Raw genomic sequence first — 27,431 nt, 5'->3', positions numbered from 1 at the left:
ACTTCTTCTGCTCGTTGCACCACTATGCCGTTCCGTGTCAATTTCCAGCTCATAGTGGCGCAATGAGTGCAAGAAGCAACCTGCCTAAACCTCAGCAAACACAGAGGTTCACTGAAAATCCGACAGGTGGCTCTGACACGCCATGCGTCATGGCGCTTCAACTAATATTGGTCACAATAGTGCTTCCTCAAATGTTTCTGGTTTTTCTGTACCACCTAGTCATTCCGCCCAGCGAAACAATGTATGATTTCATAATTTCATAATTAAAATATCAAAGCAATGCAGCTTGTTTGACTTTATTCTTCTTAGTAGTTGCATTTGCCGTACTAAAATGTCGGGCTGGCGATTACCAGTGTGCAGTGGACAATATAAATAAATTCTAAGTGGGATATATGCACCTCGTCATGCTCCAGACATGGCATAATTAAGTTTCCAAATTATGCATTCACATATTGTTGTGTTTTTTAAGTTGTGGCCAACTCGAACTGTTTCAAATTAGCCATGAAACCACCATAAGCAAACCGTAAAAAATAGACGTCTCAAAATACGACAGGTCATTCGACCATCAGACCAAACCAACAGACCATCAAACCATCAGGCCAACAGACCATCAAACCATCAGGCCAACAGACCATCAAACCATCAGACGTCTCAAAATACGACTCCATCAGACCATCAGGATTTTCCTGATGGTATTTTCGATAGGGGGGAGAGAGAGAGAGACGAGGCACGAAGAGATGGTCAATATGCCGTCAGACATTGGGGCTGACGTTCATTGCCAATCAGTCATGTAACGGAAATGAGTGAACTCTAACAATTTCCAGCGCGCAGCACATTTTCTAAGCATTATTGACACAGCTGCGTGAGCGATGATAAAGGACTTCACAGTGTTGTGCCATCGGTGCGTCGTCGTACCTCTGCTCCTAATGGCAAGCGCGCCTAATTGCCATCCTGACAAATTATCTACAAGCGCGCAAGTTCTTGCACGCGTGTGATGCCAGATGGGATTGGAAGCTTGTAACTGAGTAAACCGAAGAGTTCCAAAATGAAGGACCCATGAAAAAAAATTGTTTTAATGATAAAGTTATTATAATCAAGGAGGCTTTATTTTTCCCTTTTCTTCAGGCTGTACAGGAAAACTAACCTGCAAGAAATTTCCAGCAATTACTTTACTAGACATAAAAGGTAACACTACGCTCATTTGCATTAGACGGCGCGCCTACAGATCCGAATCCTCCTCTAGCGGGAGAAACGTTGCGCATTAGGAAATATATGCCTATCGTATTGTTCCGCACGGCGCTGAGGGAGATGGCCATTGCCGGCGTATCCAAGCTAGAGTTTTTTGGGGTTTTTTTCTGGAAAGTCGAAACGGCTGTTGGCCCGCAGAGAAATCACGACGATGGGTGGGGGCAGCCACCCACCCAATTCAAAATGAAAAGCCCTGGAGCTGCGGCGATCTGGCCATTCAAACTACGCCAATCCTGCCCTCGCCAATCACTGTGGATTTTCATATAGTAAGAGGTGTTCCCCTATTGCTGCATTTCCAAATATTTTAGTACGGAATACATCGTACCCCGCGAAAATCCAATGGCCTTGGCGCCGAGAGGATTTCTGTATAGTTAAAACGGCTGGACGCGCGCAGCCTCCGGGTCTTTCCCTTTTGAATGGGGAATGGTGGCTGGGGCCATCTATCGTTGTCAAAACTTGTTGAGACAGCGGAGACAGCCGTCTCTGCTGTCTCGACGAGTCCGGTATCTCCGTGTGCCGGCGACAGCGTGGTCAGTGCGATGCGCGTGAGCTCTGTCGAACGCGGCGTGTCCTCCCAGCTGATTTGGAGCTGTATTCGCGCTCTTTAATGCAAAGGATTGGAGCGGGACGTATTCTCCTAGTGATGTACTTGTTTGTTTTAAGGGCCGCCCTTCTTGTCTTTATCTAAATTTCCTCTTCCACTTAAAAGCTTCAAGTATTCATTCCCTTGTGCAAAACTATCAGCGGAAGGCGCTAATCGGACCGTCCGGAACATTTACCCGTGACCTGAAGGACCTCTGTAATCCAAACTTCCCCGAACTTGTTCCTTGCGAGGCAGGTGTAAGAGCCCTGGTCGCTGACCCTCAGGTCGTGGAGCTGGAGGTCCCCGTTGTCCAACACCCTATAGCGGCCTCCGGTCAGCTCCTGCCCTTCCTTCAACCACTTGACCTCGGGGCGCGGGACCCCAAAAACCGGGCAGCGAAGGGTCACCAGTGACGACACCTCCGCAAGAGTAGTATGCTGCAGCGCCCCCACGCTGCTTGGGGCAAGCGCTGAAAAAGAAGCTCATTTAAAGTGTTTCACGTCATTACTGGGTTGTATGAGAATCTTGGTTTTAACACGGGATCTGGCATGCCCCATACAACATCCCATGTTAATCAGAAGAGCGACACGCTACTTTCGACCGTTAACCTCGACCAACACACGGGTCAACCTCGTATAAAGTATAATCAATATAACACTGCAGGAGTCTGTATTGTTTATATGACCTTGACGCCAGTGTGTTACGTGACACTCTGACGTCACGTGGCTTGCCGTCAAGTTCGAGCGTTGTGACGTACTTCACGCACTGCCATCAGACCACGTGGTACCGTGACGTTCTGTCAGTCACATATCACTTAGTTATAAGACTTCATGACGTATCGTGACGTTACACAAACACAAAGCATGCGATTAACTCATTCACGACATATACTATATGCATCTCCGAGTTTATTATATGAAAATATCGTCATTTTTGTTTTTAGCGATTAAAACATTAGTCTTAGGAACGCATGGAATGAGACAAGCACGCGAAATCCGACCACTGCAACGACTGAGATGCACTTTGTTGTGGAGACAAGCCTGCTTGCGATCGAGCGCGAAGGTTTGACTCCCTGCAAGCTCAAGCGTCCTGGTGCCGAAAATGGCATTCACTGGCGGTCATTGTTTAGTCCGTTCCTGCTCAACGCGACCTTGCGATTAACTTCCACAACATTTCTTAAACGTGAATTGCACACCACAAAGATTGTAGTTCTTCTCAAAAGAAATTCGGGGACTCGTTCTGAGCCTGGGTTCATCATGGAAACTCGTTTTGCGGCCGGAAACTTTACGAATGCATATTAATAATTGCTACAGACACTTGATATCTACGAAACAAAGCCATAAAGCAGCCGTAGCATCTGAACTGACTTATCGGAACTGCTCTCGCGACTAGGCCAGCCGTACGTTTTGCGGTAGCGCGGTACAAACTTTGCGTCACAGCATGTCTATGCAGTTGATCACAAGGGTTGCCATCATGCTCGAGCCGGTAGTTTCTGTAGGACCCCGAAACAAAACTTTCAGATAGGGTATCTACTAATCTATACAAGGCATCGAGAAAAAAGAAACTGACACCTCGTCTTTCAGTGACCCTTCGTTTACTAAAAACCGTGGTATCTCCAAAATTAAGAAAATGTACAAGAGTTACTCTCTAAGAACAGCTTGAAGCTTTGGCTTGAAGCTTTGTAGCTTTTAGCCAGAGAAATAATTTCGAGCTAGCCCGTACACCGTGAATTCAGACGTGGTTTTCTAAAGCGAGTGGTCGTTCTGCAGAAGAACATTTCAAAGGCGAGGTCTCGCTCTCTCGTCCACGTCGCCTTGGTCGCGGTGACACTAGAGCTATGACTACTGTTTCTGATAGCGTGGTTTTGGTAACTGGAAAAGCTATTCGACTTCTAAATAAAAGAGAATAAACTAGTAAAATTCCAGATATTATAACAGAATCTCTGATACCTCCATCAGTTAGACTGTTATATTTGGGCTTTACCTGAAATACTAAAAGAATGCTACCCATTCCCTGCAAGGAACCTCTATCAAACACGAAGGTTCGACAGTTCAGCTTACACTTGGTTCGTTGTTATCATGTTTTTTTTTTTATGGGACGGCACTATAGGATTCGAATTCCGGAAGGTGTTCAAACAAAAGAACCTTTACGCCCCTTCTCCCCCCCCCCCCCTCCCCCCTCCCCCAGACCCGTGTTTCGTACCGAGGACGTTGAGGTAGAAGTTCTGAAAGGCGTAGCCGTGGGTGTTGGAAGCGTTGCATTGGTACACAGCCGTGTCCTGCTTGGTCAAGCCTTCTATGGTCATTCGTGAACCATCCACCTTACGGCGGGGGTTCGGTTCCGCATCTGCAAACACGCACTGGTGAAATAAAAACGGCATATTTATATATTTAAAATACTGATAGCCCAGGATGCCTCACAAGAGTTGCAAATATGTTTCTTTTTAGAGCGCAGCTCTTAGGCATCCCGTTTCCGGCTTGAGCGGCGTCGCCACTGATCTTTATTTTAGTAGGCTGGATCGCGGATCGGGATCCCGTCGGTGTCGCCACCGGCGGCCATTGCTTGACACCAGGCAATACACGCAAGTCTATGGGAGAAACGCACAAAAGTAAGCATATTGAAGCATGTACGCTGTGCTCGGAGGCGAGTATTTTATTGTGCGCTGCGATCTTCATGTCGGGTGTTTGGAGATCGAATCGGTATTTGTCAAACGTCCGGTCGCCAAATAAAAAAAATCAAACGTACCGGAGCACCTACGGCTGAGCAGGCAAGCTTGCTCTCGCAGTGAAGTAAACAAAGGAACTTTCCGTCAATAAGACCGTCCTCAGGGAAGCCCAGAAGTTGATGAATGACAAAGAAGTTCCATCTCGACAGCGGCTTTCCGGGAGTGAGCGAATTCCGCGTTGAAAAGCCTTGGAGCTTGTCGTTTGCTAAACCCAACTCAACGAAACCGTCACCGACTCCGCGGTAACTCTAGTTAACTCGCATCATTGAGCTGCACTACTGCGGAGTCACTCTCGACCACAAAATATTTATTTATAAGAATTGAGAGGGCTGTCAGTTTTAATGTTTGTAAGCAAGCTATTTGACGGGCTTATCGAAAAGCATCCAAAAAGTTTCAGTGCCGAGAACAGCTTAGAAACGGGGAAAACGGCACTTTTTCTTGTTCGTCCCATAGAGTCCCATGCATTGGCTGGTGTCAATCAATGGCCGCCGGTGGCGACACTCGGCCCCAGCTTCCGAGGCCGCGATTCGCGATCCAGCCTACTACAATAGAGATCAGTGGGCGTCGCCGTCGGCGTGACCGCGCGTTGCATTATGCTACGTTTACAATAATGATGTCACAGGTGACGTCACGTGTGACGTCACGAGGGTCATTCGTGAAGGCCATGACGAAGGTCACGACTTCATAGTGAAGGTCACCACCTTCACGAGGCCTTCACGAGGGACGTCACGAGGGAGGAGGGAGGCCCTGGCCGTGGAGGGGTAGGAGGAAGGGAAGAGCAGATGTGGAGAATGAGAGGAGGAGGAGGGAGGAAGTGGGTGGAGGAGGAAGGAGGGGGGAGGAGGGGAGGAGCAGAGGGTACGGAAGAGGACGAGGGCTATTCCCTCCTTTCTGTACCCTCCCCTCTTCCTCCTCAAAAGCTGCGCTCTAATTCAGATTTACAGGGAATTGTAAACGTCTTTCATTTTTTCTTTCAGAAACAAGAAAATAAAAAGAACAAGAACTGTACAGCAAACAACGACCACAAATACAATCATCATTAGGGCGATTTCCCTGTTCAAAATGAGCGTCCACGAAATCATAACTAACACCATTTCAAGAGAACTAGCACATCTGTAAACAAAAATCTAGGAACACCTTTTCAAAACTCTCTGTTTTATCAATCTGAACAAAAAAAAATATGACATCCAAGCTGTTCCACAACTCATCTGTTGGTTTACCAGAAAAGAGTATAATTAAAAGCATCAATCCGCTGTACGGGTTGATTCCAAACGTATCCAAACGTGTTAGTATAGTATTTTATATAGTATCAATATATAGTATTAATAATAGTATTAATAACACACCCCTAGAACTTGTAAACTCATACAAGTATCTGGGTGTGATTTTAAGTGCTGACCTTTCCTGGAAACTTCATATTAACTATGTGACTTACAACGCCAATCGAATGCTTGGTTTTCTCAAACATAACTTTTATCTCGCCTCATCATCATTAAAACTATTCGTTTATAAAACATTAGTTAGGTTCAAGCTAGAGTATGCAGCTTCCATCTGGGATACCTCTACCCTTTACCTCGTTGATTCACTGGAACGTATTCAGAAAAGAGCTGCACGTTTCATAATGGCCAATTATAACCGCACCGCAAGCGTTACATCAATGAAAGATAATTTGTTACTCCCAAGCCTCGCACATCACCGCACAGTCTCTCGTATTTGTCTTTTTCATAAAATCTATCACCGTATTCCTCAGCTTAAATCACAACTTGATACCCCCCTACTTTGTTTCAGCACGCCTTGATCATCGTCGGAAAGTCGGTGTCCCATTTTGCAACCCTAACGTTTATTATGACTCTTTTATTCCCGGGACTTACACAGACTGGAATCGCTTGCCTGCATCGCTCACGTCAATTAATGACCGCGCAGTTTTTTGTACATCTACTACCAATTTCATGTTTCCTGTTCTTGAAGTATTGTATATTTTGTTCCAATTGTTTATGTTTACTATTGTTCCCACTCCCCTCTGTAATGCCATGTGCCCTGAGGGTAAAATAAATCAATAAATAAATAATCACTCGAATTCATGTTATAATAACCGCTATATAGCTTATACAAAGATTGTGTCCTTCTAAGTTTTCGACGTTGGACATTCAAGCGGCGTGAGGTCAGTGTGCCATGGTATGGCAGGACAGGTTCTGGCCGTCGATCAGAAAATTAGGAAGTACAGAATGACTGCTAGCTTGGATTCGCCAACGGCCTCGCGCGGTAGCGATACACATCCTTACGGTAATCATCCAGATCAAAATGTGTCGGACTTTCCAAACTCAGAGCCTGTGCAAGTGTGTTGAAAGTCATGTTTTCAGTACCTCAGATACAGTTACGTTTCTGAATTAAAAAAAAAAAAAAATTAAGTTACGAAAAAACTAAACACGTTTAGTTACTTCGACAATAACGCTACGAGTGACTGGGGATTAAAGTGATAAAATTTAGAGCGGTCTGTCATTGTACATGCGATTTCACGATAGCTTAGTCTTGCTCAGATAAGCTTTTTGAACTACGTCAGGTTCCGTTTTTACCTGATTAGTTCTTTAGATTCGAAAAATCAGCTGAAAAAGCTGTTGTGTAGAACACTGGAAAGGAAGTTCATTGTGTCTTTCTCAATGACCAAGGTTTTGCGTAGCTTTCCATGTCCAAGTACCACTACAACGACAAGCAGCAGCAACCACAAACATGAGGGATTTCAGTCCTGCCAAAGATAACTTCGCGTGCTGAATAGTTCTGTTGTTTGTCGCTCTAGTGGTACTAGGGCTTTAGTTCTCTAGATACTGGTTTGCCTGACCATATTTGTGTGACCAGAGCCCTCCTTCTTCTTGGCCCACAGGCAATGAGGCCTTTCAAATTCAAGGAAAGCACATGTGTTCCATGCAACTCACTCTGAAGGGGAACGCCATTGATGAACCACTGTAGCTTCGGCTCCGGTCTGCCAGAGGCCGCACACTCGAAGGAGACGCTCTCGTCCTCGCCGGCGTTGGTGTTCTCTGGCGAGCGTAGCCAATAGGGAGCGGACTCTACCGTGACGTTGATGGCATGGGATTGAACCACGCCCACGCCGTTGTAGGCCTCGCACTCGTACGTGCCTTCGTCTTTGAGTGCGACGGGGATGGTCACCAAGTTTCTGCTGTAATTGGCAGTGGTGAAGTACGAAGATCCCGGATTCGTGTCAAGCTTCCTCCAAGTGATCTGTGGCTGGGGCCTGAAAAAAAATGTTCCGCTAATTTAGTTCGTTGATCCGATTGTAAAAGACACGAGCACTTCAATGCTCACAGCGCAAGAACATGGCCTTTCATTGCTCAGCAAGCGGACCTAATAACAGTCAGTCCCACGTACCTCTACAGGGGCCTTTCCTCGAAGCTATACCCCATTTATTATTCACTTCTCTTGATATCATTCCAGAAACAACACAGCCTTATACGTTTGAGTTAGGATTTTCTTTTTCTGCTTGAGTTATGACATTCGAAAGTTCACTCAATGGCTTACGCAAATAAATCTTCTATGGGGCCTGGTTAATTCGAACTATTCAAGTTCCATAGTGTGCAGTGTCAATAGTGAACAAGGTTTTAAAACGGAATCTATCAGTAAAGCTATAACGCGGATTTTCATTTCGCTTGCAGTTTAGTCAATTAAATGCCATTAGCGCTTACAACGTCTCACCTTAGTACTTCTCGTTGAAAATTTAAACAAAGTGCACCCGAAGGCTGTTTCAGTTCTGCTACAATGCAGTCTTTAATTCGTGAAAGGAAAGTTTTGACAATATATCCCTAGTTTAATTCCAACCAGTTTTATTTTTAATGCACGTTGTGTTGGCGCGACTCACGCTAGGGGCTCCGGTTCTGCAACGAACCTCACTGGACTAATCGCCCCCTTATGACGAAGACAAGCTTTCTTTACCGTATTATGCATTTTACTCAAACAATCACTTTAGATGTCATCATGTGGCTACTTGAGTAACCATATTTTTAAGAAAAAAAACTTACTTCCCACTGAATGCATGCATTTGACCCTTTCCCTTCCGTTCCGCTGCAACCTAATTTACGTTGTTTCAACTTGCTTCAGAGCGCACGAAGCGATAGGATAAGTCCTGAAGCTCTGAAAGCGTAATACCACTTTGTACGTTTGTTATCTTTTTCCGTGTATCATCACCGTCTTGTCTAATGAATGAAAAAAGTGCACCGTGACATTGCGCCTGTATATCATCCAAACTTTGGTTTACGATGAAGACAAGTGTGAGCTGATGCAACACCACCTAGAAGAATCGAAATCAGTTAACAGCCTTTTCCACTTCTTTGATATGTCATCACACTCTGAAGTCGTCAACTTAGCAATTAGGCCTAAGACGGACACAATAGGCACAGCCGAACATTGACGCACCCCTCGCATCTAATTTGTGCCTGTGCTGGAGCTCACTGTAATGACGTCGAAATGCAATAGTGCACACGGGCTGTGATAATTCTAGGCGGTGTTAACTGATGACACTGAAAGAAACTTCCACACTCCGTGCGCTTGCGGGGAAGATGAAAAGTGTACGTATGTGCCCGAAAAACTAAACCAGGGACTCACGATCCTCCGAAGATGCAGTACAGCTTGAGCTCCTGTCCTTCAAGTGCGACCAAGTTTTCTGGTGACAGGTACTGTCTTACAGGAGCGTGCTCTGTACTTGACGCATTCGGCACTCGTTCAACCCGCAGCCGGACCTTATTCCCAATCTTGTACTGATGCAGGAAGACCGAGGTTGCGGCGCAGACGTACACCGCATCCTGCAAGGCATCCTCTCGCTCCACCTGCCGCGACGGTGAAGGCCAAGGATGTCAATGCCACACGCCTTTTTTTTTCTCTAAAACTGCAGAGAGGCTCCGAGTTGACACTCAACCCCACAAATTTAGTGCAACGTAACCTCTCAATATCTACAAAACACATTTTACAAATTAGTCACAGCAGAGTATGTTTTCGAGCTCAAAGAAAGAGAGGGGGGGGGGGGGGGGGGGGGGGGGGACTCTGGCGAAAAAGAAAGATTTCACGGCACAAAAGAGCTGTAAAGTCACAGACAGTTGTAACTTTATGGGCAGCTTTATGTAAAGTCAGGCGGAAACAATGTCAACGATTTTCCAGTTAAATTTAGAGCAGCTAACCACGTGACGGAGCGTAAAGGTGATTCCTGACGCCATGACATCTATGAACAGGTTCTAAGTTCACAGTATCTTGAAAAGAGCTTAACTAAGTCTAGTTGTTTACAACCCGACCATTCTGAACACAAACCACATGGAAACCCTGGACTGAGAGCCGATGTTTTACTAAGAGAGTTGTCTTAATGTAACGCATGGCGCCATCTTTCTTGGCAAGAAATCGGCTGCCACACTGACACTTAAGACAGGTCATTTAGTGGATGTTCCTTTCATATCTGACCACCTTCGGTTTTCTTTGTGATAAAGTATTGTGGCTATGTCAGTACATGACATTAATTTTAGTCTAAAAAGAGTTGCTGTTGGGCTAACTGGTGCATGAAGCTGAGGAAACTTGTATACGCAAACAAAGACGAACTGGAAAAGGGAACACAAGGACACGCGCTTGTTCGTTTCGCCATCTTCGCTTTCGTCTCTGTTTGCGGATAGACGTTTCCTCGCTTTTATTCCAGCCGCAGAACCACAGCGGCTTTTCCCCAGAAAGTAAAGGGAACAAGGCATTGGGGGAAACGCGCTGAAAAAACAAGCACCTACGTTGGGAATTCTGAGCTTCACTGCAGAGATGAAAAATAACAAACACATGAGAGGAAGGTAGCCGACTCACCCTGGAGAAGTGCAGGCCCCCTTCGGGGTCGGACGTGATACGTGAAGAGTTCAACCCGCGCAGGGCACCGCTGTCGTGCATAATGAGCCAGTAGACGTGAGGCCTGGGGTACCCCATCGGAGCGTTGCAGTCCAGCGATAGTGGATCGCCTTCCACCACACTCACCTCCCTGGGGCTCTCTTCCGGGAACGGGTTCAGCTCTGCAACGGGGCAGCTCTATCACTTCACACGGGACAAATAATCCCGATGCTCTGGCAGCCAGCTTGAAAAAAAAAAAAAACGCTCCTAAATTTGACACACACGTTCCCCTCTAACAATTTAAGGACATATAGAAAATAAAATACAGACGTCTGCTAAATTTCGCTGACACATTATGTCACACTCGACGTTAGACATCCTAAGTGGGTAATTGATAAGCAAGTTGTGACCGCAGGGTCTCATTCTTAATGGGCCTGCAATGATGGCATTTGCGTTTTTTAGTTCGTTGTGTTTTAATCTTCGTATTTTTCACTACCTGATAGGCAGGCAACTAGATGGCAGGGAAATTTAACGAAGGGAGCCACGCAAATAAAAGAATGTTAGTAAAGGTCCCCTGAAAAGAAAAAAAACTGTATTTTTAAACAGTCTGGTTGAGACAGCCATGCAGAAAAATAAATTTTACGCGAAAAATAATATTTTAGAGCAATTTTTGACGGCGAGAGTATTTTTGGAAATTCTGCGCGCAAAGTCCATGACGTCACGGAATGGTCATTCGCTCAACGAGATGGTCACTTGGTCATTCGCTCTTTCCCCTTCAACGTGAAGGCGAAGTCGACCCACCTCTCCTCCACGCGCCCGAAATGCTGAGAGAGAAAACAAGTGGAAAGGGCTTGACCACCGACTAAATCGCGTCTTGCGCCGTCAGTGTTGCTCAAAAAAAAAAAAAAAAAGTTTTTTCCCATAAAATTAATTTTTTGACACGCGTGTCTCCCCAACACTGTTTAAAAAAGAAAATTTATTTTTCCTTTCAGGGATGCTTTCAGAAGCTTAGGGTCAAGAAAGGTTCGAAGATGTTGAAATTTATTTCTTTTTGAAGCTTCCAGTCTGCGGATTCTGTCAAAACAGTGAAACCCCGAGCTTGTGGGAGACGGAACAGGAGCATCATCCTAGATGTACTTGAGACATACGGCTTCTATATTTATTGACAGTAGTTCCTTTTCCTTTTAATCTTATAGAAGAATGGCCTTCGAAAACGTAATTGCTTCAAGAACATACACAGAAATCAATTTTTATTATCTCGGCTTTCGAATGAGAAAACTATTTTTTTTTTATCTCCAACAGGGTCATTCATTAGCATTGCAGGTCTACGTCAGTGATGTAACGGTTAATTTGGGATAATACAAGGATATATTGTCGGGAATGACAAATAATGAGGCGGCGAATAACTGAAAAAACTTAAGAGGGACCATGAAATGACCTTTTAATTTTGCCAGATAACTTTTACATTAAACCTTCAATGTTCACTGAATGCCTGACAGGGATCCGTTTTCGTCTCGGTTTATTAACTCCAACTGACCGCAAAACAAGTTGCGGCGTAATTTTGACGGTCGTGACGTACTCTGGCACAGGAACCGGAAGTCCTCTCGGCAGTAGGAGAATGGGAGCGTTAGCGGCCGCGAGTTGGGGGTGCGTCGGTAGGTTTTACAACTGCGCTGATGGCGCTGATGTCACCGACGTGTTTTCTGAATCGGCGCCTTTCATCGCCGCGATAGCCGCGGACACATCGCAGCTGAGGGAAATTCAATTAGATATGTTGCGCTACAGCAACAGCATGGGACTAGTCCCATACGCCGGTATGCCGGCGAGTCCTCCGGCGAAGACTCCAGTCATTCATCAGAATCGGACGATGAGGAGTGGGGTGGCTGCAAAGAACGCAATGCTAGGTATACGTTTCGGCCGTATATTCAGATGTACGGAAGTAACAGAGATATAAAATGTTTTGTTTCTTTGAAGGTGCACTTGCAAGTCGTGCATAGTAGCACCTACCGCTCGAGAGTACTTCTGCTGCCGGGATTGCGCCGCCGCCGTCTCAATTCAAAACAACGGCCGCATCTGCGGAGAACACTGTGAATGTGGCTGTAATCACAATCAGTGTTTAAATCTTCCGAGCATATACGAATGGCCGTAGACCCGGGGTCCCTCAAACCGATGAGCCTGCACCAAGTGCTTCGACGTGGTTCATCGAGTGGCAAGCGGTGAAACTGCAACTGTTTCTTTTAAAGTCTGAACAGTTCAAGAACTGGAACCAACTCGGAGCGAAGGCGTTTCCGAAGAACCGTATTACGTGCAGCAGAAACACTCCAAGATCCCCAGTGTGACTGTACAAATAGAAGGAGTCGAGATCGTAGTCTGTGTGAACTCGGGAGCTGGAGTTGACGTAATGGGAGAAACAACTTGGAGGGACAAGCTTAAAGCACCTTTGGAAAAGACCGACATCCGCCTAGTGCCCTATGGAATGAAGCAACCTCTTCCAGTGGTTGGGGTGTTCAAAGCCAAGATGAAAGTTCGAAAGAACACCACCCACACGAGTGTATACGTCATCAAGAGGCATCATGCATCCCTTCTGAGTTACCAGACATCAACAAGTTTGGGTCTCATTCACGTGCTGAGTAGCATTGAAGAAAAGACCCAAGTTGATCCTGTTAAGGAGTTCCCCAGCTTTTTCGCTGCATTGGGAAAACTACAGAACTTCCAGGTCAAGCTCCAGATAAAGGAATGTGCCAAACCAGTCGCTCGCCCACACAGAAAAATTCCGTTTAAGATGCGAAAAGGAGTTGAAGACCAGCTAAAGAGACTAGAAGAACTGGACATTATTGAGCCAGTCAATGGTCCGACCCCTTGGCTTTCCCCTATTGTGGTAGTACCGAAGCAGAACAACCCCCAAGCGGTGAGGATGTGCGTGGACATGAGAGAGCCCAACGTTGCGATAGAACGAGAGAGGCATGTCATGCCTACGGTCAAGGCAGATAACCACGTTCTCAACACACAAGGGACTCAGAAGATACAAGAGACTTTCCTTCGGAGTAAACTCTGCAGCAGAAATCTTTCAAGACGTCGTCTTACAAGTTCTTCCTGATGAAGAGGGCATAATCAACATCAGTGATGACATTTTGGTGTCAGGGCGAACAGTAGAAAAACACGACAATAGACTTCGCCTGGTTCTAAAGGCCCTCCTGGATGCCGGACTGACCCTTAATGAAAAGAAGTGTGTGATCGGTGCAAGCACTCTCAAGTTCTTTGGACACGTGTTTTCAGCATCGGGCATCACTGTATACCTAGCCAAGGTAGAAGCAGTCGCTCGAATGGCCCCGCCGAGCAATCCATCTGAGGTCTGAGGCCTATTAGGTATAATAAACTACAGCAGCAGGTTGTACCCAAGACTAGCGCAAATGACCGAACCTCTTCGAGCGCTGACTCATGCCAAGAACGTCTTCAAATGGACCAAAGAGCACCAAGAGGCTCTAGACAAAATCAAGATGGAAATGGCTGCCAGCCATTCGCTCGACTACTATGACGACACCAAAGAGACACATATCTCATCACAGATGCCGGTCCAAGTGGACTGGGTGCTATGCTTACTCAAGAATCAAGAAAGGGTAAGCTCAACATTTTGGCCTACTATAGCCGAGCACTCACGCCGACAGAACAACGATATCCCCAGATCGACAAAGAGATGTTGGCAATAGTATCAGCAGTGGAACATTTCAGGGTGTACCTAGCAGAAGGAGTCTTCACAATCAAGACAGACCACAAGACCCTAGTATCCATCCTCCAAAATCAAAGTGCGAAACTGTCAGCCAGGTTGGAACGACTGAATCTGATATTGCAGCAGTAGAGCTACAAGGTGGAACACATCCCTGGAAAGGACAACCTCACGCACTACTTGTCAAGACACATTCGAGACTCTGAGTTGGAGTCCAAAGAAAGCAGAGCCACTCGAGAACATGTTTGCTACGTGTGTATCACGGCTGCGCCAGAAGCGATGACAATGGAGTAGGTGGAGAAGGCCTATGATGGAGACCCACTCATGCAGAAACTGAAGAACGCCATCCTAGAAGAGGATAAAAGGGCGTCACACAATATTTGGGGAGAAGAGACGCTAAGGCCTTTCGTTCACATCCGTCAAGAGCTCACTGTCACTGACAACGATGTCATCCTGAGAGACACGAGACTAATACTCTCAGAGGCTGTACATCTGAAAGCGATAGAAATCGCTCACAGAGGACACCAAGGTGTCGTGAAGACTAAGCAGCTGATTCGAGAGAAAAACTGGTTCCCTGGGTTGAATAAGAAAGTAGAATCTGTGGTGAAGAACTGCCGAGCCTGTCAAAGCACAGTGTCGAAAGAGAAGCCACCCCCACTCAAAATGACGGATCTTCCTGCTGGTCCTTGGAAGGCGTTGGTAGCAGACTTTGCAGGTCCCTTTCAAGGAGGAAAATATCTCCTGGTTGTAGTGGATGAATACTCACGGTTTCCTCTGGTGACGACGCTGCCATCTCTGAACACTGAAGGAGTAACGTCAAAAATGCAAGAAATGTTTGCCGTCCACGGCCTGCCGCTGAGCATCAAGACTGACAATGGACCGCCGTTCTTCAGTCAAGATTTTGACAATTTCATGGCCGAAAACGCAATAAAACACCATAGGGTGACACCGCTGTGGCCACAGGCTAACGGGGAAGCGGAAAGGTTCATCAAAAACATCAAGAAGACTGTCAAGGCAGCGACAATAGAGGGGAAAAAGTGGGAACCTGAACTGCAAGAGCACCTGTTGAACTACAGGGCGACGACACAAGGAACGACAGGTCTCTCTCCAGCAGGACTACTCTACGGGCGAAAAATGAAAACGAAGCTCCCTGAAGTCACCGCCACAGCGAATGATGGGCAAGTGAGAGAAAGAGATCAGCTCAAGAAGGCACAGGTGAAACTGTATGCCGACAGGAAACGCCACGCTGTGCCTCATAACCTTCAAAATTAAGATCTCGTGGTACTGAAACGGCCCGTGACTCTAACACATCAGTCCCAATATGACCCAGACCCTTATACGATTACACGTGTGCAAGGGACAGCTATGACTGCACAAAGAGGGGGCAAGAGAACGGTTCCAAACTCCTCATTCTTCAAGTAGATCGAGAAGACCTCTGAAGTTGCAACTGGCGATGACTTTGACGATCCAATTCGAGACTATGTGCCCACAGATCAAGACGATCGACACGCTGACATAAACGCTCCTGGCGACTCCATTGGTCCGCTTGAAGCAACCCCTCAAGCCTCATAGAGACAGCTGCCGGTCCGATCAACAGGGAACACGAGACCACCCCCAGTTAAAAGATTAGCAATAAACTTTCGCTGGGAAGTTATTTTTTTTTAAGCAAGAGAGGAAATGCGATCAAAATGTAAGGGCGCAAACGTGCTGGTGTACATTGCACATGGTTGAAAAAACCCCGAGACTGCGGGTAAACGACACAACACTAAAAAGTCTCTAGACTTTTTAGTGTTGAGTCCTTTACCCGCAGTCTTGGGTTTTTTCAACCAGAGGAAATGTGGTGTCCAAAAACCAGATGGCGCTACATTCCCACTGTCTGGTATTCGTTAGAAGAGCCCCAAAGGCGAGGGGGTGACGGAGGGGGAGAATACATGGCGGTGGGTCGGAGGAGTACAAACGCGGGAGGCTTACGATGTTAAATAAAGTAATGAGTTTTGGTTCGTTTCCTGGTCGTCTCCCTCGGCAACCTACAAACGACACTACAGGGACAAGGACAGGCAGCAGAGTTTTTTCGACTAGCAACGAACACTTACTGATAGTAAGAAAACCGCGAAATAAAAGGATGAGAAAAGAAGATAAGAGAAATTAAAGATGTTTACAAATCTTTTAAATGTGAAATCAGAGCACAGCTTCTGAGGAGAAGGAGGGGAGGGCCATGCCCCTACTCCTCCCCCTCCCCCTCCACCTCCATACCCTTCCCTCCTCCTCCGTACCCCCCTTTTCTCCTCCTGCGTACCCTCCGATCCTCCTCCTCCGTACATTGCCCTCTTCCTCCATACTCTCCCTTCAACCCACAGTTTCCCGACTAAATTTAGCGAGAAAATTGACGCCACGTGACCTCAACACCAATTCAATACCCCGCTAAAGTTAGCGGGGCATTGAATTGGTGTTGAGGTCACGTGACGTCAATATTTCCGCTAAATTTAGTGCGGTTACGCCGACGCCCACGGCGACGCTGACGCCGACACCGCAAAACTCGGAAACGGGCGTAAAGAGCTGCGCTCTAAAAATGAATTTGTCAATTAAATTTGTCAATAGTTTTTTTCTTTTTTTGTCATCTTCTTTCTTATACTCTTGTCTTTTTCCTTCGGGTTCTTTTTTTTTTTTGGGGGGGGGGGGGAGGTGTTTTTTGTGTTTGTCAGATTAAGAAGTTGGGAGGGAGATGGACACATTGAAGGAGACATCTGTAAGTGTTCGTTGCTAGTTCAAAGACCTATGCTCTCTGGCCTTGTCCCTAAGGGGATAGGTGACCGAGTGTGCTAGCGCACGCTAAAGTCTCTGGATCCTGGGGAAGTAGCGCCATTGCCTTCTCTCCCTGTTATACTCCGTTTCACCTTACACTCTAAAAAAAGGAATGTAAAAGGGTGTATTTGTAACACCCTTTGTCCCATATAATACACCCCAAAACTTCAGTTTGACGTACAGCGCCCTGACGTCTAACAGACGGTGCCGAATTTTACGAGGGGCTTGATAGCCGTGTGGTACAACTTATTAAAATAATCGGGGTTTTCTTGGCTTTACTGTAAAAACTCAGTGTTTTCTTTACGTGGTCTTTGATATGTATTTTGCTATTTAAAAATTTATACTTTATTGAAAATTCTCATTTGTATGAGAAATCTTTTGTGTCCAATAAACACATATGAATCATACACGATATATAAGAACATTCAAGAATCATATGAGAGCCATACAAGAACTATAGAAGATATATAAGAACATACAAGCACCATAGTAGAAACTTGTGAGAAGTTTCTTATAAGTTTCTTAAATGGTGCTTATATATTTTATATCGTTCTTATATAGTTCTCATGTGGTTCTTATATAGCTCTTATATGTTCTTATATATCTTGCATGATTCATATGTTTTATTGGACACAATAAATTTCTCATACAAATGGCTTTTTTTCACTAGGGTTTCGCACCTTTATCAAGACCCTCGTAAACGTTGGGGCCGTCTGTTCGACTATAGGGCGCTGTACGTCGAAATGAAGTTTTTGGTTTGTATATGGGACAAACGGGTGTAAGGTGATACCTTTTTTTTTAGAGTGTATGTTGTACCGCAGGGAAGGCTAGAGAGCGAGCTCATCGCGTTGGCTGCTGCCCTGAACGCACGAGAGCTTGTGCCGCCGAGATGTGCCCTAGAGCAAGGAGCTCGCGCTCGTTGCCTTTCCTGCGGTACATCATAAGCTGAAATAGAATATAGCTCGACACAGACAGATACCATCATACAGACGACCAGAACCTCGCGAGGTGACTGGCTGATTGAGGTCCGTTGCCATGGCGATCGCCATTTCGGCCCTGTCATATCATCAAAGCTTCGAGAGGGTCGTTCTAAACCAGTCGCACCAAGATCGCCATAAAGCATCGTCGTACTGATCAGCGTTCCTCGCCTATATAAACTTATTTGGCACAGTATACGCATCGCCATGGCACTCTCACGCCCATCTCAACGGATCTCCTACAGTTAGTATATTGTTCTTGCGTATTGGAAGACAAGAAAATGATTTTTCAATGATTCCAAGAACCGACACCGCATGTGGTGGCGGTGTAGCAAGATGTACGTTTGTTTTGTCGGTGTGAGGAAAGCAAAATCTCGGTATACAAAAAACGTCTCTATAAAGCTAGCCATCACCAGTGAACTTAGAATGTTTCACCAAGGACGGAAAGGTCGAGGATAAATTGCTCATGACATGAGCCAAAATGGCGATATTTCGGGAAGCTTGGCGCTACTTTTCCGGGATACAGCGACTTTAGCGTACACTAGCTCGGAGCACGCGAAGCCAAAGCTCGCGCAGCAGAACCCAGGGATGCTCAATTCGATCCCCCCCCCCCCCCCCCCCCCTCCTCCATATCTCCTGCCTGTTTCGATCTGGATGAGCATCGTACCGACTTGTATTGCTATACGGCGTGGTGCACGTTAAAGGCCCCAGGTTAGCGGCAGCGCTGTGCCCGTTACCGAAAAAAAGTAACGAAATAGCGTTACTCGTTAGTTTGATAAAAAGTAACGCGTTATCGAGCTACGTTACTCTTTTACAAACGTAACGATATACCGTTACCGTTACTTTTCAAAAATAACGAACGTTACTTTTACGTTACTTTTCTGTTCGAGTACATAGGTTTGGCAGAGATGTATGATAAGCTTCCTTAACAAGCTTGGATCAAGATAAAAATTTACAGAGTGGTTTCATAGTGTTTTGATGCGCGAAGCAGCTTAATTTTCGGCATGCAGATTAGGCATTGAAACTGTAAATTACCCGATTCTGTCTCCTTTAGTTGATGCATTTCATTCAGACCTGCTGGCCATGGCGACGGACTTTCGTTATTCATGCCCATCTCACGCGCAGAATGAGTCGGAGATGTTAGTCAATCGGCTTTTATAAACTACAGCGCGCGAACGAGGACTGCTGGAACGCAAACAGCCAACCAACACCCCTCATCTGTACGCCGGTTTTAGTAACAGTCCGGTTCATACTATTACCAGAGACTGATTTACTTCACTATCTGGAACAGGACACCGGTTACCAGCACACTGGCTATAATCACTTGCTGCCTCTTACCCAGCAGTAGCTCTTAGTTTTTATGTGAAAAAAAAAGGGTTTCGTGTTTAAGTTTTCTTTCCAGGTTTAAAACTTTTTTTTTTGTTTTTTATTATGACTAATCAAGCGAATCATACTTCTGTGTACAAAAGTGGGTCAGGAACCAGGAACTTTCAGGCAGCGAGGGGGAGAGCGAGATAAACATATTCCACAAAGGGTGTTTCTTCTTTTGAAACTTGAGAAATGAGCAAATCGCTTCGCCACTAGTTGTCCACTGTTGTAAACGGATGTCTCTCCACGGCTTCCCCCTTCCCCCCCCCCCCCCCCCCCGCTGTCCACTTCTGCTGCACAAAGTAGGGGGGGGGAAGAGGAGGGAGGGGAGGAGGCTGTGACGCAGTGGTTCGTTCAATCCTTGTGGGTGGTAACACTATAAAAAAAAAAAAGGATGATGAACGGAATTAGCTGGTAGCCGGTTTTTTTCGCCTTCGAGAAGCGAGTCTTTTTTTTAACTTTACTGTGACGGATGCTGGTTCCGTGCAGCGATAAGCTGGTGCAGGATTTAGAGATTAGCTAGTGCAGGATTTCACCAGTTTTGGTCAAAAGTAACGAGTAACGAAATTTGACAGCCGATACCGTAAAAAAGTAACGGAAATACTTTCCTCGTTAGTCATTCAGAATACTAACGAGTACGTTACTGCGTTAGCGAAAAATGTAACGCGTTACCAGTAACGTCGTTACTAGTAACGCGTTACCTCCAACACTGGTTAGCGGTAGTACTGCACCGGCTAAATGGCTCATCTACACCTGAGACAACGCGCCCATTGAGGCAGACTAAGTTTCGGCTGCGTAAACATCAGGGACGAATCCAGAACCCCGTTTGGGGGGGGGGGGGGGGGGGGGGGGTTTGTAAGAATACTCTCCCATTCTTTCTTGTGCACCGACGGGTCCATCCATGTCCTACTGCCCTCCAAGAAGGAGGGAGGGGGGGAGCCGACTTCGTTTGGGGGGAGGGGAATTTGTAAGAATACTCTCCCATTCTTTCGGCTGCATAAACATCAGGGACGAATCCAGAACCCCGTTTGGGGGGGGGGGGGGGGGTTGTAAGAATACTCTCCCATTCTTTCTTGTGCACCGACGGGTCCACCCATGTCAAATTGCCCTCCAAGAAACGGGGGAGGGGGGAAGCCGACTTCGGCTAAGGGGGGCGGCCGCCCCCGTCGCCCCCCCCCCCCCCCCCCTTGGATCCGCCCCCTGATAAACATACGCGTTACAGATATTTGTCCTTGTCCCTGAGTGTTTTTTTTCTTTGTTTAATTTTTGTATTTCATCAACTAGCTCTTTGCTCTTCGTCTAGTTCTCTCGTTCAATTTTATTTCGTCATTAGCCGGCGAAAACGATCAGAAGCAAAGCTGCCGGGAACGGACCTGACTTGCGCACGATGCTCGCGTTGGACACGGCCGTGCCGTGGATGTTTGTGGCCCAGCACTGGTAGAGCCCCTCGTCCATGTCCTCGGGCTTGGTGAAGACGAGCGTGCCCCTGTTGGGCAATTGCGAGACGCGCGTGTCGTGCGCAACCGGGTTGAACTCATTGCCGTTTTTGGTCCACTGGTACGTCGGCTTGGGGTTTCCTTCGGCCTCGCATTCCAGCACAAATGGTTTGGCCACTTCCTCTGGGGACACCGACACCTGCGCCAACAATTGCAGATCGGCAATTAACCTTAATATATATATATATATATATATATATATATATATATATATATATATTTGTTTATTTATGACGCATCAGTTATTTTACAAACGCACTCATGTACAGTTCTTATTAATTGTATAAATTTTAATAACTTACGTTTTCGTACAGCACACTAAAATACAGTTCGACTGTCCACACCCTAGCCTTTAGATACAATCGGCGGCTGAATATTAGGGAACAGCATTAGCGGAAAGGGCGCCACAAAAACAAGCACGAGGTTTCAATTAGTAAATTTATTAGTAAAAAAATGTGCAGTTGCGATGCAACTGAACATATACTGAAGACAAAGAATATCTGAAACACAGTAAAAGATGATAAAGAGTAGAACAGAATGCTCGCGACACGAGTAAACCTCATGAGTCAAGACAAGGCCAAAGAGGAGCACGCTACAGGGTGAAACAAGGAGACGGCAGGCTCTTTAAATCGACCGGAAAATTCGGTTTCTTAACCTATCGCGCCACGACTTTGTACAGCGTTGCCCACAGATGGTGCATTTTTTTTTTTGTAAAATTTGCAAAGAGCGAACTTACCTGAGGAAAAAGTAAAGAAAGAAAAAGGCTTAGCTCCTATGGAAACGCAGCGACGCCACAGGTCTGCAAACAACACGGCGCCGTTTCGCATGGAAGACAACAGATGGCGCAAGCGGTCGCGACGCCAACTGCCGCCAACGAACGAGCAGACGACGCCGAGAGCCGGCGTATTTAGCAGACGTTCCTTGTTACCGCGCCTGTTTTTGTTTCTGCGACTGTCGCCGCCTGCGGAATGCGAGCCGCTTTTGAGTCGAAACGATCGTCTGCTAAAGTGCCGGCTCTCGGCGCCGTATGCTCGATCGTTGGCGACGTTCGTTGCGCCATCTCTTGTCTCCCATGCGAAACGGCGCCGTGTTGTTTGAAGACCGGTGGCGTCGCTGCGTTTCCATAGGAGCTAAGCCTTTTTCTTTCTTTACTTTTTCCTCAGGTAAGTTCGCTCTTTGCAAATTTTACAAAAAAAAAAAAAAATGCACCATTTGTGGGCAACGCTACACAAAGTCGTAGCGCGATAGGTTGAGAAACCGAATTTTCCGGTCGATTTAAAGAGCCTGCCGTCTCCTTGTTTCACCCTGTATTTGCCTCCGTATGCTTCATCTGTGCATATTGCTATGGTTGTACTATTGCGATGTTCAATACAACTGACAATAAATATAAAATGATATATGTGTTATTGTGTCCTCTAAAATGTATTGCTGTCTTTGTAATATAAAATCTATGATCGAACGATATCAAACAAGCAGATCTTGACTAAGTATACAATGAAACAAAGCTTCTTCAACCATGAAAAAATATATGCGCCTCAGGCAGAGCCAGGCACTGGTTCAGGCTCAAACTAAAGGAATAATGACGTAGAATAATTCACGTTTAATATCCATTGCGTAATTACAGAAAAAGACATTGATTCTACATATAACCCGACAGAAGATATGCATACTTACACGGAACCGGTTGCTCATTTAAGCATCTGCCTGAAACAGGCAGATGCTTAAATGATAGGTTACGGGAGCACAATATGAATGTTAGTAACCACCGTGACGGTCATCTTTCAGTTCATTGTCACGATTGTGGATGCAGGCCCTTGTTCAACACGTGCGCGATTCTAGCCAGACACAAGGATAAGACGGTCAGGGAAATAATAGAAGCAGACTTGATAAAACAGTCTGGAGCACAATGTGTCAGCGTTGCCTCCATTGATTTGTTAGACAAGGAGATAGCGTTTTTGCGAGCGACGGTTAGGCCCGGGATTGGCTGACGTGAAGCGGTGTGAGTGTATATATGTCCCCCACTATTGTTCAAAAATAAACAGTTGAAGTAGCACTCCGTGTTGTCTGTCTCCCTTTTGTCCTCGCCTTAAGCGCCATCATGACGTCAAATTTTAGTGGCTGTAAACTTAAATAAAGTTAAGTGATCTAAGCCTCATTTTATATAGATGCGAGCAACCGTCTGTGAGTTTCAACATGCCAAACTTAGGTAAAGATTATTGATGCTGTGGCCCCAAGCAGAATTTGTAAGCAGAGCACATCACGGAGTAACGCATTGCATACACCTATACGCACTCGAAATTATAGGTACGATTATTTCTGCCATCGCCCTTAAACTCACGAAGCTCGCGAAAAAAAGCTCCAGGCAACGTTTAAGTAGGCTCAAATATATATATATATATATATATATATATATAAACGCTTTGCGTATCCGCAATAACAGTAATGTTAATCGGCCGACAGATTTGGTACGAGTAAGGTACCTGGAAGAGCTGTTCATTCTTGGGGATCTTGATGATCGTTGGTGGCGATGGTATCCACACCGCTGCTGCCCCAACCAATGTCAGAAGCCATGGTAAAATCGCTGCCGGCATCCTTAAAGAGTGAAGCATCTCTGACCGCAAGAAGATCCAAACGATCTCACGCGTCGCTGTCCGCAAACGATCTCACCCACGTTACAGCGTCAAGGTCAAAAAACGCGACAACACCGCCCGGAGTCGAAGTCAGCCTTAGATTACGCAGTGGGAGATGTCAGAATCTAAAAAAAGATGACCTTCAAAACGCCCCGGAGAACGGCCAAAGAGCTTTATAATCGCAGCGAGGACGGCGTCAGAAAATGGTCGCAGACAGGTCGCCGTTTGACTTTAGAATTTGGAGAGAGCAGCACTTCCAGACCACCGGCATGTGGCCGTCACGTAAACCACCAAGGATTTTATCACAGCAGGTTTTCGGTCATTAAAGGGCCATTGACCAACCCAACATAGATATTTATTTATTATTTCAAACAACTGAAATTGATTCCCAGGGATCCCATTAAAAATATTAGGCCTGAGAACTGTGTATTTAGAGAGAAAAATATATTTAAAGAAAGTTTGACGTGAAACGCCCGCCCGAATTTATGACACAGTTTCCGAAATGGTGCGTTTAGGGGTGACTTCAAACAGGAGGTTTCGTTTAACGTTTTTAAATTTCTCCCTCTTCGTTCGTGGGCACGTTCACGTGCCAACCAGCCAACCGCGAGAGTATTGCGCGAGACTTTGCGTGCAGACGACGCGTCACTCTTTTTTTAGCAGTGTTGAAACTAAGAAGATAAGGAAGAAAACGACCCGTAAAGCAGTCCTTGGTGAGGAGAAGAAGAAGAGTTCGGAACTGATAGGACGTATTTTTTACGGCTCCTGCGAGATTAACCTCCCTACTGAAAATTCTCATTTGTATGAGAAATTTCTTGTGTCCAATAAACACATATGAATCATACAAGATATATAAGAACATATAAGAACAAGTAAGAACCGTATAAGAACCATATAAGAACTATATAAGAACTATATAAGATATATGAGGACATAAAAGCACCATATAAGAAACTAGTGGGAACTTTCTTATAAGTTTCTTATAGGGTTCTTATATATCTTATATAATTCTTATATAGTTCTCATATAATTCTTATATGGTTCTTATATGTTCTTGTATGTTCTTATATATATTCTATGATTCATATGTGTTTATTGGACACAAGAAATTTCTCATACAAATGATTTTTTTTACTAGGGCTAGCGCCCACTTCACTGGCCTGCGGGTTCCCAGCGGCCTTGGCCCTGGCCTCGGGCCAGACCAGCTCGGGTGGTGACCTATTACCATCGCCGCCGGAGGCGTCCGGCACAGAAATGTCCAGGCTCACCCAGCAACAGCCACCACCCGGAGCCGACCATTTCCCCAATGACAGACCTCTATACGGAACCTTTCACCCACTGCAAGTAAGCCTTCCATCAACTCAAGAACAACCACAGGGACCACCGCCACCAAGTCTCGAACATACATTTAATGTATTAGCGACACTGATTCAGCAGAACCCCGCATTCCTCGAGGCACTGAATCATTTTATGGCGCAGTTCACACCACCTCCGCAAGCTGAGCACTGCCCACCTCAACAAGTGCGGCAAAAGGAACCACGGCACCGGCGTTCATCGACACGATGTAGTGTAAGATCTCGCTCGCCTAGAAGCGAAACAAATACGCAAGATAACACGACCTCGTCAGAAGAGCACCGGCATATTCCGGATAGCGACCATTCCTATACAGCACGTTCGCTGACACCGCATGGAAACCAGTTTCCAACAGTCACCGCATCTCAGTGCCATGGCGGCCTTAACCAAGAACACAACACCGAGGTGCCCTTGCAACATGGAACGCCACCGCAAGCTGCATCTCAGAATATGGAGGGAGATGACGATCAAGAGTGGCCGCTCCCGGGCGCCACAGCACGAAAGAGGAAAAGAAACCCACTGACTCCGGAGGATGCGGAAACGTCAAAACCAATTCCACAACCAACACAGACGGTGGTACTTCGGTCCATTGGAAGAAAGGCGGTGAATGCCTTCACAGGGCAGGAAATCTTTGACGCTGTCAAGCAAACCGGCGTTCAGAGCAATGAGCAGTACACCGCTCATCGTAATAAAAAGGCAAATGCAATAGCCATAAAAACACGCGACCCCCTAACATTGGAGAAACTTCTCAAGGTGAAGGAAATACGAAAGGGCACAGAAGTACACCAACTGCAGCCCTATAAAGCTATGGCAGGGAACAAATGCCGGGGAGTACTCTACCTCCCGGGCGAGGGACACGAGGTGACCGCCGAGTCTCTACAAGCAGACATTGTGTCCAAGAGTCACAAAGTCGTTGCAGCAAGACCGATGGGACCCAAGGGGAACACCATCCTTGTGACATTTGAAGGCAGAGTTCTCCCCAAGAAAGTCAGCTACATGAGCGAAGTCCTTAATGTACACGAGTACCGCCCACGTCCACTGGTGTGTTTTCGCTGTCACGCGATCGGACACAAGAAGGATGTGTGCCCTAGGGACGCTTCTCGATGCGGAACGTGCGGCTCCGAGCACGACGGCATGGAAGGATGTGCACAAACCCCAAAGTGCAGGAACTGCGGCGGTGCCCACGTAGCCACCAGCAAAGACTTCCCGCAGCGAGCAATCCCACCGCGGCGAAACAACCACAAACCAGCAGCAGGAAAGGATCAAGGACAGGAACAACCTCCACCTCTGCCAACAGCTTCTGCGCCACCGGCACACCTAGGCGGCGGGACCTCATATGCAGCTAAGACCACGGGATCGGTTCAATCCCAGACACCACCAGCACATCAATCACAAGAGGCCGGCATGATGTTACAAACTCTGCGCGCCCAGCAGGCAGGGTTCGCGCGACTGGAAAAACAGATGACCGCGCTCACGGCGGCCATACATATGCTCATTAACACGCATAATGCCAAGCACTAATCAACTCAACCCAAACGTCAACCAACAGAAATTACCCCCCACACCTAAACACACCTCACGGCGTTCCAACCCATCCCCGAGCATACTTCAGTGGAACTGCGGAGGGTTGCAGCCGAAGCTACCGGAACTTAAAATTCGTCTGCAAGCACTAAAAGACCGCGCACCAGACGTTATCCTTCTTCAGGAAGCTAATGTTGACAAAATCAAAATTCGAGGATATAACACATATATACAGCCGAGCATTAAAAGACAAACAAATAACTACGGTGTCGTAGCCACATTGGTCAAGAAAAAACATACACAAACACAATTAAATTCCGAGACAGCGTGTTCAGACGACCGTGAGGTTGTCTCTACGCGGGTCAAACTCGGGGATACTGTGATCGACATACACAACACATAAGGCCGTCCGTGAGCTCCAACGAGGCTGCTTGGATCAAGGGACTTGTAGCAATGGGCCGGCACACCATCCTGGCTGGTGACTTCAACGCTCGTCACACCGCGTGGGGATACCCCGACGAGAACGCCCGGGGAAAGAGCTTAAAAAAAGCCTGTGTTGCAGCCAAGCTCAAGCTTTGCAACAGCCCTGAAGTACCCACCCGGTTGGCCCAGATACCCGGACACAACGACACGTCACCCGATCTAACCTGGGCATCACCGAAATTGAAAATCCAATGGCAAGTACAGTCGGACCCCATGGGCAGCGATCACCTTCCCATTTTTATCCAGCTCTCCATTCGCTCCTCCCCAAGACGGCGAGCAACCTTCACCAAGTGGGACAACTATCGTACCGCAATAGGTCGTCACAACGGCGTCCCCCTCGCAGAGCGCATCCAGCTCGCGCTCAAAGAGGCCCGCACCGAGTACCAGGTGAAAGAGGACACGCCACCCCTCGACCTCCGCCTGGTCACGCTGTGGGAAAAACGCCTCAAGGCGCTCGTTCGGTACAGGGCCAAGAAATCCCTCACGAACAAGATCTGCCTGAATCAGGCCACAGCCAAGGCCCAAAGATACACGATCGAGCTCTGCCGCACCACCTGGAGAGGGTTGTGCGACTCTTTCAACGACAGGACGGGCTACATGAAGGTATGGCATGCGTACAAGGGACTCGCCGGAAAGATTAAAACCCGCAACACCGGGAGCAATCTAGC

The 27,431-nt window shown here is 46.6% G+C and overlaps 1 protein-coding gene across 1 annotated transcript; it reads right to left on the bottom strand.

Annotated features, from left to right (window-relative positions):
• Positions 1-1,059: 1,059 nt before the first annotated feature.
• LOC120851142 (neuroglian) lies at positions 1,060-23,374 on the bottom strand. Its single transcript, XM_040223722.3, has 8 exons — positions 23,260-23,374; positions 20,657-20,918; positions 10,395-10,594; positions 9,171-9,391; positions 7,487-7,806; positions 4,034-4,177; positions 2,028-2,300; positions 1,060-1,144 (listed from the first exon to the last, which is right to left on the bottom strand). Exons 1-8 carry the CDS (start codon positions 23,368-23,370, stop codon positions 1,140-1,142), a joined length of 1,536 nt encoding a protein of 511 aa, XP_040079656.2. The 5' UTR covers positions 23,371-23,374; the 3' UTR covers positions 1,060-1,139.
• Positions 23,375-27,431: the final 4,057 nt, after the last annotated feature.

Source organism: Ixodes scapularis, unplaced genomic scaffold, assembly GCF_016920785.2.
Source record: "Ixodes scapularis isolate PalLabHiFi unplaced genomic scaffold, ASM1692078v2 PGA_scaffold8__174_contigs__length_109621045, whole genome shotgun sequence".
NCBI classification, from domain to species: domain Eukaryota; kingdom Metazoa; phylum Arthropoda; class Arachnida; order Ixodida; family Ixodidae; genus Ixodes; species Ixodes scapularis.
This window is presented reverse-complemented; position numbering and strand designations above follow the sequence as displayed.